Source organism: Pelmatolapia mariae, linkage group LG12, assembly GCF_036321145.2.
Source record: "Pelmatolapia mariae isolate MD_Pm_ZW linkage group LG12, Pm_UMD_F_2, whole genome shotgun sequence".
Lineage (NCBI taxonomy): Eukaryota > Metazoa > Chordata > Actinopteri > Cichliformes > Cichlidae > Pelmatolapia > Pelmatolapia mariae.
The window spans coordinates 10,932,336-10,953,413 of NC_086237.1; the positions used below are offsets into that span (position 1 = coordinate 10,932,336).

The window sequence follows — 21,078 nt, forward strand, 5'->3', positions numbered from 1 at the left end:
TTCCCTCGTGTTTTCTTGCTTAACATTGGTTTCGTTCTTATTTTCCCATTGAATTTGTATTTTCCTGTGGCTAGTTTTCACATCAAAAGGACTTGCCTTTTGTTCATTTCCACCTGCCTTCCTGTGTCTGCATTTAGGGTTCTCCTTCAACACACACCAAACTCTAGCAATATGCCTGTATGCATATTTTTAAATAGTCCTATATAGCATGATTATCACTTTGACCTTCAGAACAAGCTACTGATCTTGAATGAGAGGTCAAAGGTCAAATGTGACATGATATTTAAAACTTTTATACGGTACTTTCTATATGTGGATAATACAGAGCACACTTGTTACCTTCACAGTTTCTAAATTATATGTTTTTTTGTTCATTTTTGACCAATAAATCATTAAGTTGACCTTGAAGACCTCATTGGATGTAAGGCAAATTTTAATGGGTTGTTAACATGACCCACCTCTACACCTGTACAAGGTTTTATAAGATAATATAAGATAACCTTTATTAGTCCCACACTTGGGAAATGTGTATTTTCACAGCAGAAAGTGGACAGTGCAAAGTTACAGTAGCAAAAATGAAGAAAAACACTGGAATAGGATAAGATAATAAAAATAAGATACTATGTACAATAAAATATATTATGTTATGTTATGTTATGTTATGTTATGTTATGTTATGTTATGATGTCAGAAAAAGAGGATTAAGATAAGATAAGATAAGATAAGATAACCTTTATTAGTCCCACACGTGGGAAATTTGTTTTGTCACAGCAGGAAGTGGACAGTGCAAAAGTTATGAAGCAAAAATTTGAATAAAATAAAATAAGAATAAATACAGTACACAACTGTACAGAATAGAATAAAATAGAATACTATATACACTAGAATAAAATAGAATAAAATATACAATAAGATAAAAATGCTATATACAACTGAGTAAAAATACAACGGTGCCAGAAAAGATTATTGCACTTAGTGTTATTGCACATTTGTGGATGTGTGTGTTTGATCAGTTAAAGTCCTTGTTGTTGAGTCTGACAGCAGTAGGAAGGAAAGGCCTGTGGAATCTCTCCGTCCCACACCGTGGGTGCTGCAGCCTGCCACTGAAGGAGCTGCTCAGTGCTGTCACAGTCTCATGCATGGGGTGGGAGATGTTGTCCAACAGGGATGACAGCTTAGCCACCATTCTCCTGTCACTCACCACCTCCACTGGGTCCAGAGGGCATCCTAGAAGACAGCTGACCCTCCGGATCAACCTGTTCAGTCTCTCCCTGAGATTTATTGTTTACAGACAGAAAGAATGACACACACATGTCGTCTTTGGCAAATATAATAAGACAAAAAGCTGAAGTTGCACTTATTGTTGTCCTCATTCTGCTTTATAATTCATCTTTCCTTGCATGTTACATGTTTGAAAAGTTTTTTATTTTGGGCTTGTTTTTTTTAAACTGCTCAACCAAATACTCTATACAAAGCCTGCATATTTCATATGCAGGCTGTAGTCTTACCCAGACTATATATGGGCCATTAAATAAAGTGAATTTATTGGTGAAAGAACCCATTTCTTCTTCACTTGCACCTATTATGAGAATACTAGTATTTCATTTAAAATGTTTATTCACTTTCACATTGATAAGTTGGTGGGTAACTGTGCTTTAGCTCTAGGTATTTAGTATTTAAAAGCACCACATAGATGTTTAGTGATAGAACTGTGATGTTTAAGTGGTACATAAGACCGAAATGTGTCACCCTATATGAGAGTGCTGAAAGAACCATTATTTTTAGGTATTCACAGGTGATCCTAGCTTCTCCTATACAGTTATAACAAATTTGCTTTGGTCCATGCAAACATGTAATAACTCCACAGCAAACCACTGTGAAAAAGCGCCTTTGGGTTTTAACCATAGTCTGTGGCTGTCTTTCCTGTTGTGGCAGTGTCAGAGGTGTCACCTAATCAGCGTGATAATAACCCCCACCATATTAAAACTGTGGTACACACAGTAAATCAGCTGCCCTACAACACTAACAAAACAAAACTGCATCTTCAACTTGACCCCGTAGATAGCCCTGGCTCAGTGAGGCACATGCGGTTTGATGGCTGTACGCCAGAGGGCGCAAGTAAAAAAAAAAGCAAAAGATGCCGCACACTTAAAAGGAAAACGAAAAAGAAAGTACCGGAGGTGTTTCTTATTTGTGTTGCTGTCATCTTAGCAGAAACTACAGGTAATATATTGTTGAGCTACAGAAATGTGTCTTTCTGCATATTTAAACTATGTACCATCGCCGTTTCACATGCCACTAGCATGTTAGAAGTAAAGAGACTGGCTAAGGTTGTTTTACTTAGCAGTGTTAGCTAAACATGATTTAGTGTTTGGCCTCGTGTTAAGCTTTTAAAACGGACACTCAAGTGAAGGTTGAGACATCTGGATAAGGTCTGCCACTGAAAGAGGCTCCTTTCTGTGAGGCAGCAATAATGTAACAACTTATATCCCGCTGTTGCTAAGCCACGAAGCCCATGAATCTGAATCCCATTCAAATATTTGGATTTTTTCATTTGGTTTAGTTGTATGTCGTACGTGGCTGTGCCATTTTAATAATTTTCATGCTACAGTCAGATGTTTAGGGTCTTTCCTTTTATTCGGCGTACATGTTTCGCCTAAGTGTGTTTTAAATTTAATCCGACGTTAACTTGAACTTTGAAATGCTGCAATGGTGGTGTGTTCGTTTATCTGAGGAAGCTGTGCACACAACTTGTTTTAAACGTTTAATACTGGAGGCAAACCCAGTTTCATTGTTTTTAAAGTGTGCAGCATTAATAAATATATCCAACACTATTGTATATTAAAAAGCAAAAGGTTGTAGATCAGTAGAGAAATCAAAATTGATTATATCTCTCCATATGTTTTGAAGCATTGTATTTATAAAAGCCATTTGAGTTAGCAGGGTTACCAGATTACATCTCTGCGAATCTTTACTAAGCAAAGCTGCAATGGCTCCATATCTAGCTCCATCAGGTCAAGTTAGTCAACAGGAAGTTTGCAGTTGTGGTCACAAGTTTAGACACACTCAGCATGGGCATAAATGTGATGGATGCAATTTGGAGTTTTCAGTGAGCTGTTAGTGTGGAATGGTTGTACAGTCAGCTTTAATGATTTTATAAAAACAAGGGTCGGGTCCACAAATTTAAATTTATTTGGGATTTTCTTTGATCCACACAAGGTCAAGAGTGTACATGCAGGCTCAAATATATCATACACTCGCTTAGATATTTCCATAAATGGCGCCAAAGGTTCTACAATTTGTTTTAACTCGACAAGGCCAAGGACTTTTAATTTAGTCCTCATGACTGGTAGGTTATCTTTGCCAAAAGATTTATTTGATAGCACTGACTGTATTCACCGATACTCAGCACAATGAGACAGTTCAAGGAGCACGGTGCAGATCTAAGGAGGAGAATTTCACAATTTGGGAAGGTCTCCATTCCAGGATTATCATCTCAAACAGCTGTACGTAGGTGGAGTTATTCACACGTGCCACCACTTGGAGTCTTCTTCCAGACCTTGGCAAATTGTTACCCCTCAGATGAGAGTAAATTCATAATGGGGTGTTCAGGAACTACTAAGACTCAAGCCTGCCATGATCCAGAAACTGCAGGAATACCAGTGAAGCCAGTTTTACATCACCATGTACTGAGAGGATGTCGACCAAGAAAGAAGTGATGCTCCAAAATCAACGCCTGCAAGCTTCACTGAAATTTGCAGCTGTCCACATGGGCAAGCCAAATGCCTTCTGGAGAAAAGTTTTAGGGTCAGATAAGGCCAAGATTTAGTTATTTGATCACAGTGACAAAATATATGTTCGAAGTGGTCAAGGTAAGGCTTTAAAACCTGCTGAACCAGCTGCCAAGAATGGTGGTGGTGACATCATGTTCTTGGGCTGTTTTGCTGCCCTGTTACTGGCACACTGCACAAAGTGGATGGAGTAATGAAGAAAGAGGGCTAACTCCAAATTTTCCACCTCAAATTAGCAGCTAGATGGTTAATAGTTGTACACAACTGTGTGTTCAAACAGAACGGTGATCCCAAACACACATTAAAACTTGTTTTAGAACGGATAAAACAGGCTAGCATTAATGCTCTGGAATAGTTTTCTCAAAGCCCCGACCTCAAGTATGGAAACTTTAAACTGTGTTTAAAAGCCGAGTCTGTGCCGGGAACCCAAACAATTTAAGTGAACTCTGCCAATTCTGCCAAGAAAAGTGGTCAAATATCAAAGCTTGTTGGTGCTACTTAAGACATTAAACCAAATACAAGCAGGCCTGTATGTGTAAATTTGTGCCTGTATATACATGTGAGCCTCGTGGATCAGAGAAAGTCCAAAATAAAAATAACGTGTGCACCACACCCTTTTTTTCTTTTTAAGCGATCCAAGATGTGTACTGTACAATCTTCCACCCCAGAAAAAGAACAGTTCAAATAAAATAATTAAAAACACAAAATTACAATGACATTCATGCTCATGATTTTATGGAAACATCTGACCACAATTGGATATATATTAATATATCTAAATATCTAATTAGTATTAACACACCTGAACACTGCCCTGTTGAGAAAGAAGTGGTGTGCAGCACATCAGTAAGTTTGAATGCAGCCTTCTTTCCTCCACATGCTGTAACCTGTGGACATCAATTTTTTGACATCAGTCTGCTTACATCAGTAAAATGAGTGGTGTTGTGTCTCATTCTGTAATGGTTCCAGCACAAATGAGATACTGTAGAAACAGCTTGAGCGTGTAGAGACAGAAACAACTTGTCATACTTGGAAAACCACAACCACTGGAGGGGAGATTAATTTGTAACACGCTTTACAACCAGAGACTGTAGAGCTAATGAACTAATTATGTCACTCACTAGTTGGTGTCGTCTTGTTGTGAAGCTGACATTACTAGCTGTCACCACGTTTCCAAACTGGATCTGAAGACTCGGGGGTGGAGCTGAACAGAAAACTCTCTCTCTCTTTTTTTTTTTTTTTGTTCTTTTTTGGTTAATCCGTTTAACTCTTGAATCAGTTGAGCAGAAAATAGACGCCTAACTCAAGGGATGAACCAGTGTTGTTTCTACACCTAACAGACAACTGAGCAGAGACTATATTGAACTCTTGCCTTTTGTCACTTTGTTACTGGCAGGGTGTCACAACAAGTCATCATATGTTCTCATTTGTTTAGTTACATCTATGAGAAATGACAAAGATAACAGTTTTACAGGCACAAAGAACTATTGGCTGAAGTTTTGGCCCATCTTGGCATGGTGTGCAGTGTCATTAAAAAAAAAAAAAAAAAAAAAAACAGAGGACAAAATATTAAGTAGATTAAGTAGCAGGCCTGAAAAACTATCTAATGCAGATGAGCAGAATATGAAAGTTATGTTCCTCAGAAATAGGAAAAACTCCAAAGACCTGAAACAGGACCTGGGGCCCTTTACTTGATCCCACCAGTTGTTTGCTGAGGTCGCATCAGAAATGATCTCAGTGAGAGGGAAGCTGTCAAAGCCATTCTGAAGGAAGGGAAATGGGGAGAAAAGACAGATTTGCCAAATTACACAAGGACTGGACTGAAAATATGTGACAGCAGGTCTTAAGGAGTGATGAATCCAAATTTTATTGAAGCAGTGTGGGATCAACATAACAGGAAACGGAACAAAAGGCAGAAACATCGAAAGAAGGAGTTTGAATCTCCTTCGGGAAGCCTGGAGAACAATTCCTGAATCATCCACATTCCATTGCAATGTGAGACATGTGTAGTAACGATCCTTTTGTTACCTAACTGAAAAATCTAGCCTGATGATGCTCTGTGGACTGTCTCTGTGTGGAGCAATAGTAAAAAGTGTCACTCAGTGAAAACGAGCTCAGTATACTCCAGTTTAAAAAAATAAATAAATAAAAAACCAAACAAACAAAAATGGACTAAACACCAGCCAGCCAAGAACATGTCTTCATTCATTTGACGACAGATGTTGCACATTAAAACTACAAATCGACTAAAAATCTATGAACAGACCAGGATGCTGTTGTTGTTTTTTTCCGATGTGTTAGGACTTTTGAAGTTATTGAAGTCAGCTGCTTGTCAGCTTAAATGTCAAATTCAACTTTTTGCTTGGAAAAATTTTTTGTTGCTACTTCCATGGCGCGTTTGAGTTTGTGTTGGCTCGCGTTCTGACTATTTGCACGTGTTTTCTTGAGTGGCAATGCATTGAGCTGTCTCTAGGCCAACGGTGCTCAATCCTCTTTAAGTGTGACAAGGTCACAGCTGATGTCTGGCTAAGCCTGAGCTGAGAGGAGATAAACCAGTGAGGAAGAAGGAAGCTCCAGTGTGTTACTACTGCACTTTGTGGCCCGCTGGCAGGATAGACAGTTGTTCTGCGACATGTAGCTGGATGATTGTGTGAGCATTTGATTGTAATTAGGACCGTCGGTGTGAAAACACCAGAAGAGAAGCTCCATCTGCTTATTATTTTCACATGCTGTCTTTCCTGTCTTCTTGCCAGGATGGCACAGTGGGGTGCCGTATTCTCAATAATTGCTGCTCTTGGAGGAGCAGCGCTGTTAGCCTCCGTGCACAAGATTGATGAGGGGCACACTGGAGTTTACTACAGGTGAGCTGTTTTACTTGTTATGTGGGAGATTAGCGTTACACTCCTCTGTTGCACAACTTTCCAGAATCAAGCACCTGCTTCAGATCATTTTGCTTCTAGCGTCTTGTCTGTCCCACGGTGAGCGCTGTAATTACCAGCTGTTAGCTATTATAAGCCATCTTAGCTTCAGGATATTTTGATGTCATCACTTGGATGGACATGCAGTAAATAATTGGTTTAATTGCATATTTTTCCTGTTTAATTGGAGCTCTTTACACAAATGAGTCCTCTGAAGCCTGGCAAATTTCTAGGTTGAGGTTTCTAATTTGAGGTTGGATGTTTTTTGTTTTAATGATTTTACTGATGCTAACTGTGCGTCACACAGGGGAGGGGCTCTCCTGACCGCCACCAGCGGTCCTGGTTTCCATCTTATGCTTCCTTTCATCACCACATACAAGCCTGTGCAGGTGAGTCATACCGGTCCTTTTATTGGAACTCTCAGGTTATTAATAATCTGAACATTACTCGCTTAATGTCACATTCTGTCTGTGGGATACAAAATAAATAAATGGAGTATAAATATTGTTAATGTCATACTGTTATTGGTAACACAAAAGTAAACAATTTCATGGTGATTTTGCAGAAAAACAAACAATATTTCCTTATCTTACGTCATAAATATGCTGTGCTTTCCATGGGGTGGGCTGTATTATGGAGTGATGATGTGAATGCTGGATGTTCTGTTATTCAATTGTTCTTTTCTTTGAATGAATATCCGTGTGAGGAGGACTGTTCTCCCCATACCAACTTATAAAAAAAATACCATCAAAGTCTTATGTGACCATATAAGCCAAGTGTAAATGATTTCTTTCTTTCTCAATCATAAACATAACTTTCAAAAGGTGTGTGCAGAGAAGGAGTGTCTGCTCTACTGTAAAATATAAGTGGGCATGGTTAAGCCATTATATGGCCCGCTTCCAGAAGATTACAGTGTACTTGCAATGTAATATGGGAAAATATAGTGTGTGTTTCACACTTAGACACATGAAAAGCTCTTTGTTTAGCTTCACACTAAGTTGTTATATCTTCAAACTGTATCGCGTATAAAACAAAAGCAGTCTGAGTAAAGATTAGCATGGTGAAGCCAAAGATGCTTTGTATCAGATTTAGCTACAAGCTACTACCTGCAGTCGCTGGGCAAGGGGAAAAATGAAAATGCAGTTTTATGCAATTATTGGTTTGAATGCAGCTGATGGTAATCAAGAGTTTCTTGTTAAAGCTGAAGCAACTTATCAGCTTTTGTAGCTAGGGGCATGGATATTATGTTTTTCCATACGGCCCAGTTGCTTTGAGGTAAACCACTATATTTATGAAACATTATTGCTTCTAGCAAGGGAGTTATGGTTTTGGTAGCCTTTGCATGCGTGTTATCGTTCTGTTTGTAGCTCAGCAATAATAATATTGTTCCAAGAAACTGAACAAACCGCAAGACTTTTGGAAAAATGTCCTTTGGACAGATGAGACTTAAGTGGAGATGTAATGCAGAGTGCCACAGGTGGTGAAAACCAAACACAGCATATCAGAAAAACACCTCATATTAGCACGGTGGTGGAGGGCTGAGGACCTGGGCACCTTGCTATCCTAGTATCATAGGGTCAAATCTGTCTGACAGCTTAAGCTCGGCCAAAATTGTGTCATGCAGCAGGACAATGACCCCAATGATGTCACATGCATGAACAGGACCAGATCAATGTTTTATTGTGTCCTTATATATGAAGCTTTAGGCCTGAAAGAGGGTGCGCTTTACTTTCTGCATGACTGTGCATAGACAGAAATATGATGCAGAGATAACGGTCTACGTCCTGAAAGATATAGAATAAATATCTCTGAGAAACGCTCATACTCACTGAGTGTCCTGAGCAGTGTATTCTTTCCATTTTTGGCGAGTGCCTCCAGTTATATGTATGACAGCTGTGAATGGAGGCGTAATTGATCATTCCTCCTTGTGAACATGATATCTTAGGGATTAATGGAATGTTTGGCACAAGCGTCGAGTTGAACTGAAGGTGGAGCTGATTACAATTTGGTGGTCACAGGTCACTGAGGTCACTGAGACCTCACAAAGGACATTTTGACTATGACTGATGAAGTGATGCCCTTTTACGTCCAAAAGGTTAGAGGTCAAATTCACTGTGGCATCACGATGATTTCCAAAAACACTGTTAGTTGGGGTTATTTGGTGTTACAACCAAAAAATGTCCATTACTCTTGTTAAATAATCCCATCCTTCCATCCAAATCACCCTTCATCCTCATCCTCCATATTTTGTCTCCATTTCTGTCTTTATTTATTTATTTGTACTATTTGTATTTATATTTTCTATTTCTATTGTAGAGAAAGAACTATCAATCTGTCAATCCTTTCCGTGTCCGGGCCGGGTGAGGTTTCCCGTGTTGAGTCAAATTGTATATATTAATTGGCATCTGTGGGTGGACAGCAAAGAAAGAATTTCATTGCACAGAGAAATGCCCTTTCTCTTGTGACACATGACAATAAACACTTTGAATCTTGAATCCTCTGTAATGTTAAGAGGAAGACTGCAGGACCACATTGCATCATATGTATACGGAGTGCTCTTGAGTCCTGATATTAGCAGGGAATGATCTCCACGTATTTAGAACTAAGATCACATTAATTAGGCTTACGAGGAGAAACAAAATGATTCCAGACTGAGATGTTGGTCAGGCTCTCTGTGGTGCTGCACTGGTATATGATGACAATGTGATGTCCTGTTGCTGTGTTTCCTCTGAGTCCTACTGGTTGAGTGTTTTTATTAGCATGTTGGAACCAATAAAAGGAGTTTGAAGTGTTGAAAAACAACATGTCGAACATGTGATCTTTATCTTGTAGACGACGCTGCAGACAGATGAAGTGAAGAACGTACCATGCGGCACAAGGTTAGTTTGCTGTTTTTGGATTAAGCAGTATCAGATGTGGTTTCGAGCCTTATTAAACTCAGCATTTATCATGACACAATACAGACTCCCACACACAACCTCCAACGCTGCAGGGATCAGAGATTCACCAACATGTGTCTGAACTACCAAAAATATAGCCCCTGTCAGTTCACACTGCTTTTTTTGTCTCTGTTTTCAGTGGAGGAGTGATGATTTACTTTGATCGCATAGAAGTGGTGAACTACCTCATTCCATCAGCGGGTAATTTCACCGTTTTACCACACCACACAGTGTGTTTATCCTAATATCATCTGGACAGCTGTAACTCCATCCATCCATCCATATCTATCTGTGACTATATATATAAATAATGTAATTTTTAAAACTTCTATCTCTGCAGTGTATGACATAGTGAGGAACTTCACTGCAGACTACGACAAAGCCTTGATATTCAACAAAGTTCACCACGAACTCAACCAGTTCTGCAGCGTTCACTCTCTGCAGGAGGTCTACATCGGCCTGTTTGGTGAGGGGCGGGGGCTTCAGGGCGCCATTGTTAACAGTTGGAGAGCCAGAAGTGTTTCAGAGCTTTTCATGTTTACCTGCCTTTTTTGCACACTTTTCCCCCACAGACCAAATTGATGAAAATCTGAAGTTGACGCTACAAGAGGATCTAACAAGCATGGCACCTGGACTTATCATTCAGGTAAAGGCAGAGGATCAGACAGACCCCAGGCCAGAATGAAGTTCAGTGTGATTGTAAATATGAGGTCAGAGCTGTGTCAGTTCCAGTTTGCTGACAGCACAGGGTGTACCACACAGCAGGGCTTTCTTTGCATTAGCTGACTCGACAAAACCCAAGACTCAATGAGAGATAATGGGGAATGCATGATCGGGTACACCCTTTGAATACCAATAAACCCTACTGAGCCTTAAAGTCTAGACCAGACTTAGAAATCAGGTCTAAAAAGTTTTTCTTTTCTTTCTTTTCTTTTTCTTTCTCTTCATTTGTAGTAATGTGCAGTTCTTACTGCTCCAACATATACTCATACTACAGTATAGTAAAACACAGGTTTGCATATTCCTCTGTCCTCTCTCAGACTCTGTTCCATGTACATTATGTACATGGAAACATTACCTGCAAACATTACCTGCTCTGGATCAGTCAGCTTATATTATGCTAACATTGTAATCCACATTGTGATCCCTTATCATAATGTCTCATCATACAGTCCCAATCCAAAGTTTAAGACCACTTGAAAAATGGCAAAAAGTCTTATTTTGCATGGTTGGATCTTAACACGTTTCCAAGTAGAGCTTCAACATGCAACAAGAAGAAATGGGAGTGTGACAAAACATTTTTTGAGCATGCAATTTATTGGAAAAAAAAACACTTAAACTGAAACAGGCTGTTTTACAGCTGATCAAAAGTTTAGGATCACACTTCCAAAAAAAACCTGTAAACCTCTCAAAACGGAAATCAAAGTTCCAAACATGAACTCAGTAATGAGCAGCTCCACCGTTTTTGTTTTCACTTCAAAAATCAGTTGCGGCATGCTTAATGCAAGTGTTTCCATGAGGTGAGTGGGAACATTTCACCAAGTGGTAGATGAAGACGAAGGCGGCAGCATGAAGGGCAACTACTGTCTGGAACTGTTTGTCCATTTTTGTAAACTTTACTTGCCCTCCATCTCTAAAGGTTCTCAATTGGATTTAGATCAAGGGAACAAGCAGAATGGTCCAAAAGAGTGATGTTATTTTCCTGGAAGAAAATAACTTGTCCTGCAGTCATTGTGTACTGTAGCGTTGTCCTGGTGAAAAACCGTCGTTAACACACAGACGAGGGCCCTCAGTCATGAGGGATGCTCTCTGCGACATCTGGACATGTTTGACACCCCTGCACCTCCTCCAGCTTCATTGTTCCACTGAAGGAAAACGCAGAGAATAAAATGTTCTTCCAACTTTACTGACCCATGTTTGGTGCTCTCCTCCAAAGTCCAAACAGTCAGTTCTGTGGCGTTCAAGGAGACGAGGCCTTTGAAGACATTTTTTGTCTTTGAAGCCCTTCAGTCTCAGATGCCGTCTGATGGTTATGGGGCTGCAGTCGGCACCGGTAACAGCCTTAATTTGGGCTGAGGATCATCCAGTGTCTTGACGGACAGCCATTTGGATTCTTCAGCTATTGATGGTGAAATTTATGGGGTCGTACACTTGACTTTTTTGTTCCATAACTCTCAGGATCATTTAAGAAATTCCAAATTAATGTCTTACTGCGTCCCACCTCAGCAGCGATGGCGCTCTGCCAGAGACCCTGCTTACGCAGTTCAACAACCCAACCACGATCAAAAAGGGTTTTTTGCCTTTGCCATCAGAACGTCATGACAGTGTGACTGTCTGACAGAAAATGACAATGAATCCACATTTTTGCACAGATTTGGCCTTTTAAAGCATGTGGTCCTGAACTTTTGATCAGCTGTAAAACAGCCTGTTTCAGTTTAAGCTTTGTTTTTAATAAATTGCATGCTCCAAAAAATGTTTGGTCCCACTCCCATTTCATCTTGTTGTATGTTGAAGCTCTGTTTGGAACCTTGTTAAGATCCAAACATGCAAAATATAATTTTTTTTGTTGCCATTTTTCAAGTGGTCTTAAACTATTGACCAGGACTGTATGTTATTATGTCTTCATTAACCTCCTAGGTCCTGGCGTCCACATATGTGGACATCACATTTTGGGTTATTTTGACCAAAATACTCAATTTTGCTCTACAAGGGCCTGATATCCACTTACGAGGACATTATACTGCTACTGTTCTATCAAAATTTTAAACAAATATCCTCATTTGTGGCTCTCATTTTTCTTAGAAACAAAAATTAGGTAAAAAAAAAAAAATCTGGTAATTGTTTGTTTTTACATTCATCAGGTCCCAATCAGCCCAAATATCAAAGAACAATTAAAAATGCATGCCGTGAAAGAGTTCGGGTCTTAGGAGGTTAAAGTGGAAGCTGTGGCTTTAGTCTCTGCATGCCTTGTTAATTGGCATACCTTTGTGACTGAGTAAGACTGTGTTGCTAAGATAACTTGGTTAAAAGAGTTTATTTACATTATAAAGAAGGCCTGACTGTAGATCTGTCAGCAGTTTTTAAATTGCTGTTGCTTAACCTTCCTGAGATCTTCATTTTGTTTGCTTACTCTGTAGAAGAAGCAAAATGTAATCATGCTGGTGCAGCTAGAACTCCTCCAAAACACAGGCAGTGCCAGATGTTCAATGTCACTTCCAGCCTTTGTGCTGCTCTAGCTTTCTCCTTGTTTTTGTTGCTGGACACATGTTAGAGTGGTGTCTGTGTACTCTAACAGTTGCCAAGAGCACCAGCGAGAGTTATTCCTAGGTTACTGATGCAACTGAAATTACAGTTCGCCTGGGAAATGAAACACTAGTTTATTATACAACTGAGCTGCCTGAGTCAAACAAAATGCAATACATGGTTCACATTTGTGAATCAAATTCTGACCTGTAGATATTTATTATAAAGGATTGAATTTAGTTCTTCAGAGGAGTTCGGATTGGTCCAACCCCAAATGTGATTTTGATGATTTTAGAGTACACATATTATTCTCATTATTAAGTGGTCGATTATATATATTTATAGAAGTTTTGCTTTTCTACTGGATATATATATATATATATATATATATATATATATATATATATATATATATATATATATATATATATATATATATATATATATATATATATATATATATATATATATATATATATATATATATATATATATATATATATATATAAAAAAAAACATTAGAGGCTTTGTGTTGTCTTTTTAGCTTGGATGCTTTCACTTTCAGTTTAGGTGAAGTTCCCTGAGGAGCGTTATTTTTCATCCTCTGTCAACCTTTTCTGATCTTGAATGCTGACTGACTATCTGGATGGCAGGGGGTCTGACTCTGAATCATTCCTTTAGAAAGTGCCAAAAGTTTTCTTGTTCTAATAAAAGGAAAGCTCAAATGAGGCGACAGAGAGGAACATTACACATTTGTAATAATTTACACATGATAATTCCAGCCTAATGAAACACAGTCTTCAGTCCATAAAATTGTTTTACAAAGGCTCTCTCCCACAGTTTGGATCAAATCACAAAACAGTGTTTCTTTAAAGTTACAAGGGAGCCTGATGATTTTTTTTCTTCTTCCCCACTGTTAATTCACCTCCTCACTGCGCTCATCAGTGTAGCCATGTGTCAGTCCGGAGTGTTAAGGGCTTCACTGGGCTTTACTCCTCCACACATGGTTACTCTAAATCAACAGGAACTGCTGAAATAACAGTTTCGGTTCTTTAACAGGACTTCATTGGGCCTGGGCTCCTCTCCAGCAGGAGCTTCTCTGGTGGTAAATAGCTCTTTTTATGGTCTTGTTGGTCGTTGCATTCCATCTGAATGTTTTTTCTGTCCCGTTTATCCACAGGCGGTCCGTGTCACAAAGCCCAACATCCCAGAGAGCATTCGCCGGAACTACGAGCTTATGTGAGTTTTGTTTTTTGATTTGTTTTTCTTCTAATTATTCCACAAGGAATATGAAATGGGGAGGAAAAAATAATATGATTTTTCCAGACTTCTCCTTTGGGGATGTTTGTAAGGACAGAATGAGAAGAATATAAAAAATAACTTGAAATGAAATCATTTAATACATTGTCTTAAGTCTAACATGGACGCCCAGATGTTGTTACATAACGGACAGAATTTAGATGGTAGTTAGTCATCTGGTCTTTGTTACCTGTGGGTGCATTTACTCTATTACGCAATACTACTGGGAAAGCATGTTTAAATGAAGATCCTTTAAGCTCTTTATGCGAGGCGATGGCAAACATTCAATGCAACTGTAGGAAAGCGAATAATTCACAGAGATCTGTTGTGTGTGAACATGTAGCAGAAGATCCACAGCGGTGAAGTGAGCACCCACATTCACTCTGACCTTAAAACAAACTACTTTAAATTATCACTACATTAATAATGACCCTAAATCCATCAGAGCAGAACATCTGATCACCAAGCCCTCACTTACTCACTGCATTTGTTAAACATTGCATAGCACAACATTCAAACAGATTTCTATATTCTTTCATTGCTACATGGAAAACTGTGTAACTGTGACCCCCTCCCACTGCCACCAGCACAACTAAAAGAAAAAACACACAACTGAGCTCTTAACCTCGTGCTGGCGGTGTACGCTCCTACAGACGGCACAGGTGACCTGTTGTCCACTTGGAGTCTGTCTGAAGGACACGTGTGTGTTTGGTGTCACATGGACAGGCTGAGTGGTCACAAAAAAATCATCGGTGTGCTCGTGGACATGTATGCTGCTTTCCTTCAGGTTCTTACAAAGTTTACAGCACTCAGACGCCCATGTTGTGCATACTGACAAAATAGAAACTGTGGTTTCTATGTTGGCCATAAGTGAGAGTACGGAGGTAGAATAAGCAGTAAATCAGCTATTTTTGCCCCGACGTAGGTACAGCATTCATATCAACCTGCGAGTGGAGGGAAAGCAGAGCTGAAGCTCTGAGTTTTATTGGGAGCTCCTCTCTTATTCACATGTGGTCACTACAATGGAAACGCAACATATTTTTGATTCGCCTCATTTATTTATTTTATTTTATTAATTAATTTTGCACACGAGATGCTCATTCTCCATCCAGCGATGTTTCTTATGAAAGGCAAATGTGTTGATACACTGTAGAGCTGTGAAGCATCCAACTTAAAAGTCTTCCAACTCAAACATGGGGCTCTACCTGCCGTGGCGCTTCTGAATAAGGGAGCAGCCAAAACAAGCTTGTGCTGCTGAGGAGTCCGATTGATAAAACTTTTTGGGGGGAGAGCCTAAAAAAGTGAGTTTTATTTTTCTGACCTTCTAAAAAGTGGAGGTTCTTGGTTAAGCAGTGATGTGTGTGGAAGAGTTAAAAAGCTGCACGGTTTAAAACCGAAATCAGTTTTTTTCAACTCGTTGATGCAGTCATGGGAAAACTGGACCCAGCAGCGAAACTGCTCTAGCAAGGGCTCTGCAGTAACTCGCATCTCTTAAAGTAAAGAGTGCATGCGTGCATGCGTGCATGAGTGCATGCGTGCATGAGTGCATGCGTGCATGAGTGCATGCGTGCATGCGTAAAATTATGAAGAAATGTTCACACTAGCCACAACAGTGAGCTGTATACTTCGACAGCTTGATAAGAATCTAGTCTCTTGTAATAAACTGATTCCTTTTTAAATAAATCTCCAGTATCACTACTTTCACTTTGTTAGATTCAGTCACTAAAGTACCTTTCTGACCTGTGGGAGGCAGTAGCATCTGTATTTCTGGTACTTTGTTTGGACAGCAGCACAGGAAGTCAGGCTTTTTATCCTGTTTTCCTCTATAACTGCTAATTGTGGAGGGTAATTAGATCTTCGATTCACGTGTTTCTTTCAGTTTGTTTTCATTTTTTCCAAATGTGTTTAGTTTTGTTTTCACGACAGACTTAGTTTTGGTTTTTGTTCTGGACAGTAATAAAACATTGTAAATCTGAAACGTGAGATCATAGTGTTACAAAAGGCAGTCCAGTCTGTGGGAAAGGCATTAGTCATTAGTCTCCTGAGTGGACACTAGTGGCTCCTCTGAGGCTGAAGGTAAAACAGAGAATTAGTGTGCAGACTGAGGAATTTACTGCAAGACGTGGTTTGGATCCCAGAATAACAGATTTGAGATAAAGGTTTGGAAAGTTTTGGGGGCAGACCCAGGGTCGAGCTCCTTTGCCAGTGTCTGAGTGCTGTGTCATGCCCTTCCACAAATCTTGGAGCTTCTTTGGTAATGATGTTGATTTCTGTGGAATTTAATATTGAAACAAACGACAGACATCCGGCAGCAAGCAGCTCCCAAAGTCAAGTTTGCACACAGAAGTCACATGTAGCTCTCAGTTAAAGCATTTTTGTTTTGTTTGTTGTTGTTGTTTTTTTTTATTAACTGCTCTTTTAACGTGTTCGCAGGGAGAGTGAGAAGACCAAGCTGCTGATCTCTCAGCAGACACAGAAGGTTGTGGAGAAGGAGGCAGAGACGGAGAGGATTAAAGCGGTGATAGGTGAGAAACGAAGAGAGACTGACATGCTGAGAGCGCTTTGTTCAGAGACGAGTTATTTGCACTAAACGTGCTAACATGCTTGGATGTTTTGGGGTTTGTTTGTTTTTTTTGTAGAGGCTGAGAAAGTGGCTCAAGTTGCAGAAATCAAGTTTGGACAGAAAGTCATGGAGAAGGAAACGGAAAAAAAAATCTCTGAGATTGAAGGTTTGTATCTAGCAGTGAAGGAAGAAAAAAGAAGAGCGATCGTGGTGCTCTGCATTCAACGAGGAGAAACGATTCATTGTTACCAACAAAAGTACATCACCAGCATGAGTCTGAACCATTGATACAATGTAGGAGGGAGACATGCTTTTACTGTGTTATTGCCAAATTCTGACCCTGCTATCCAAATGCTGCGGCAGAAATGGAGCCTCATCAGACCAGGCAACATTTTTCTAATCGTCTAGCCTCAGCTTTCTGTTCTTAGCTGATAGGAGTGACACCCAGTGTGGTCTTCGGTTTCTGTAGCCCAGATGCAGATATCTTGGCTGGACACGCTCTGTGTTTTGAAATACTCCTCTGCATACCCTGGATATTGGGTATAAGTTGTTATTTGATATACTGTTGCCTTCATATCAACTCAAATCAGTCTTGCTATTCTCTTGATGGCACTTTCACCCAGATAACTGAGGCTCACTGGATATTTTCAAACCATTTTCTGTAAACACAAGAGATGGTTGTGTGGGGAAAATCCCAGCAGACCAGCAGTTTCTCAAATACTCAGAGCAAATGCAGTCACTGATATCATCATTCTGATCCTCACTTTGAACCGCAGGTCGACTCGATTACTTGCAAATACACAGATTTTCTGCTGACTGCTCATTAGTTTAAATGTCTAGTTGAACAGGTGTACCTAACAAAGTGGCCAGTGAATGTCTGACCTCAGTGTTTTATACAAATTAACTTTTATTAAAACAGAATTATTTCATAAGAATGACTTGATTTCATTTACTGGGTTCATTTTTAAAGTACTCTGTTTAAATTTTAAAGGGATCATATTTCTTTGATCTCTAAAATGAATGTATCCAACGAGTGAACTGATTTGAGGCTGCATTGTGAGTACGGTACAGATACATTTTTATAAATCTGATAATGGAAAGTGTAAAACTCAGCAGTAAGTACTGCCACGTGTTTGCTCTTTTCCAAGTGCATTTGTTTTGGCTGCTGCATTTGGGAGTTAGCGGTTGGGCCAAATACATATTTGCAATGTAGAAAATCCTCCCGCTTCCCGCTCTCTGACGCCTACAGTAGAGTTTTTGTTAAACTGCCATGCCGCTAATGATTCATATGAGTTAGTGTTTTTGGTTCATAGATGGTGCTTTCCTGGCCCGGCAGAAAGCCAAGGCTGATGCGGAGTTCTACACGGCTCAGCGAGCGGCTGAGGCCAATAAGGTAAAGACACAAACACGCGTCACATATTGTGGTTGACAAATGTGGGCTGCAAAATGACCTTCCTTCACTGGAATTCTGTCGCTCCCTCTCACAGCTCAAGCTAACACCAGAGTACCTGCAGCTGATGAAATACAAGGCCATCGCAGCCAACAGCAAAATCTACTTTGGGAACGACATACCGCAGATGTTTGTGGACTCTGGCTCAGCAGGGAGCTCCATCAAGGCCTCGGCAGCCATGGACATTGTTGCCGAGCACATCATGGACCTGGATTAGGCAGGAAAGTAGTGGCACCTGCTGGACTGCTCAAAGGCAGAGCACTATCAGCTGAAGGAGTTGCTTCCCTCCAAGGGAAGCTCTGCCTACTGCGGGTCTGTACTTCTCAACACATCTGAATTACTGCTAGGAATCCCTGTTCTCCAGCCTCACAGCAGACAACATGAGCAGTCGCTCTGTCCTGATGGCCACTGAAGTCCTCTAGACACAGTGTGATAATATCCGTTATTATTGTCATTTAGCAAAATAAGAATTTAAAAACTTGTCCTTGCTGCTGCTGCTCAGTTTTGTTTTGTTTTTTTATGGTCTGTGCATCGAGCCTACGTAGCCAAAGCATCAAGGATCCCAAATCCATCAATACTTTGTTTGTACCATCCATTCCACTAAAGTAATGGCTGTATTCATCAAGCATGCCCACAGCCAACAATGTCAAAGGTTGTTCTTTTTAAAGGGCACCTTTAAACACTGCCCGTCTCTATGGGGAAGTCAGCTGATTAGTCTCATTCATGTCAGGGTAGAAAAACATGGTTTAATTAGTTTTTGATACGGTCATTATTTAAAAAGCAAAATAACCATCACAAAGCAGGTTGAGCGTTTGGGTGAATGTTTTGCAGAAACCATGCTGTTACTCAGTTACGTGTTCCACATTTCCACTCAGACTATAATCAAGAGTGTTTTTTCTCTGCTCTCTGCCTGAAAGACGGACCAAATGTGTCTCTGAGGATGAATGTACTGAGGTAGCTGTTCACTGTCACAGTTGACACCATCACTGGACTGCTGCAGTTTGTTTTTTCAACTTGTTTTGAACGCTGGATTTGTGCACCTGTGTGAAGTTGTTCTATATTTTCTGTATACGTGTTTCTCACATTGAATAACTGATTAAGAGACTATTTGTTTCTGGAGTTTTCTTCTTTTTTTTCCACCCCCACTGTGAAAGAAATATGGCATAACCAAAGTATTCATGTGTGACATCAGCTTTTCACAAAACTATTAAGCAAAATTTTTATGTAACCATTTTCGTGGGCGTCCTGTAAGACTCTTTATAAGACAAGAATTAGTAATTGCCTTTTAGTCTTTGTTGGCGTGACGCAGCTGTGGAGGAGGAACACTCTAGGATGTAGTAATGACGAAGAGTTTTTAACCATCCATAAACTCAGTCTGTAGTTTTCTGTTACTCACTTCAGTGATCTTATAGAAATCATCTTATCCTGCATGTCTGAAAACAATCTGTTGGGAAATGTTCATGAGTCCACGTTGAGTCATCTCCAAGGTTTTACAACCAGGACGGTTTGCAGAATGCACGACTGAGCGCTGATAACCATGTGCTTAATTTTCCAAAGAACCAATTGGTGTCAAGGACCGACTGGTTCAGGGGAATTGGCGTGTTCGGTATAAGCAGCGTCACTGTGAGCAAATATTTCTTTAGGCCAGGAGCCAAATAGCATTTTTACAAAAAGTTATTATTATTTTAAGATTTTCTGTAATCTGATTCGTCTGTCATTTTTAATTTCTTGTAGCTATATCTTCACATCATGTGTTAGTGGACACACTTTTAAAAAAAGTGGACCACTTTGCTGTCAGTGATGTTATACAAAGGGACTGGCACCCACCCACGCAAATGTTTTTGTACTGACTTCAGCTGTGAATGTACAATCAAGGCATTGTCTTCTGATAATAAAGTACTGTGTTTTCTTCTTTGCAGTGTAGTGTATAAGATATTAAAACTATATATTTTTATATTAAAACTGGTTTTAGATTTGGCCCCAGGGCTGAAATATGGGTGATGGTTTCTTTTAAGAAGTTTGCTGTTTTAATGTAAAGTTTCCTCTAATCTCTTAAAATGTGATTTGTTTGTTGTTGTTGTTGTTTTTTTGTTTGTTTGTTTTTTACTGTTTTTAACCCTTTACTGCATGACTTTTTAATTTTGAGGGAAAAAAATATTTCTCCCTATTTTGGGGGAGCTTTAGGGTCGCTAATAATATATCAATCATAAAATTTGATACCCTGCCCCCCCTCCCCACCCTCAAAACAGATATTGGTTTGTTGCTTCAAGGCAACACTGTGCGACAAGGGTAGTCAAACACCAAGTTATTCTATAATAAGTTTTATTAGTACAACAAGGATGAACAAATAAATAAACAACAAAAAAACAATCTAAACATTTCACAGAACAATAAAACACATCAAACATTTGACCCTAACCCCATGCACGCGCACACAGATACACGTTGTGTTTACATCACTTTTGGGGACATTACATTAACTTACATTCATTTCCTGGAGACTTATCCTGACCCTACCCATCACAAGTCCCTGCCTGAACCTAACCCTAACCCTGACTCAAGCCTTCACCCTAAAATTGAATGATTTACCTTGCAATTTGTCCCCATAAAGTAGGCAAGACCTCACAATGTGAGTGTGTAAACACATTTGTGTCCCCACAACAATAAGTAATACACGACCACACACACACTAACACACACACAGACACAGTTACTTTACCAACTGACCCCTGAGCTCCTAAGTGTCCCTCAAACACAAAGTGCACATTCCCTTGGTTTCCTTCCATAAAAGGTTTTTACATCCATGTCCTGTAATTATGAGTAGATTGTAAAGTAAAAAACATTGACTATGATCATATAAATGCACCCAAACACA

The 21,078-nt window shown here is 39.6% G+C and overlaps 1 protein-coding gene across 2 annotated transcripts; it reads left to right on the top strand.

Annotated features, from left to right (window-relative positions):
- Positions 1–2,130: 2,130 nt before the first annotated feature.
- erlin2 (ER lipid raft associated 2) lies at positions 2,131–20,115 on the top strand. 2 transcript variants are annotated; one of them, XM_063489255.1, is made up of 12 exons: positions 2,131–2,223; positions 6,545–6,652; positions 7,017–7,098; positions 9,542–9,588; positions 9,788–9,849; positions 9,989–10,114; positions 10,221–10,294; positions 14,072–14,130; positions 16,624–16,715; positions 16,830–16,919; positions 18,067–18,146; positions 18,241–20,115. In XM_063489255.1, the coding sequence occupies exons 2-12, from the start codon at positions 6,546–6,548 to the stop codon at positions 18,418–18,420; spliced, it is 999 nt and encodes a 332-aa protein (XP_063345325.1). In that variant the 5' UTR covers positions 2,131–2,223; position 6,545; the 3' UTR covers positions 18,421–20,115. The 2 variants fall into 2 exon arrangements, with proteins under 2 accessions (XP_063345325.1, XP_063345324.1); XM_063489254.1 differs by lacking the exon at positions 2,131–2,223 and adding an exon at positions 6,327–6,441.
- The last annotated feature ends 963 nt before the right edge of the window (positions 20,116–21,078 follow it).

What these genes read in the sequence shown, in the direction of transcription:
- erlin2 (XM_063489254.1), top strand. An exon ending in AACGTACCATGCGGCACAAG is followed by an intron (nt 9,589 to 9,787) that starts GTTAGTTTGCTG and finishes CTCTGTTTTCAG; the next exon opens with TGGAGGAGTGATGATTTACT. An exon ending in GAGCGGCTGAGGCCAATAAG is followed by an intron (nt 18,147 to 18,240) that starts GTAAAGACACAA and finishes TCCCTCTCACAG; the next exon opens with CTCAAGCTAACACCAGAGTA.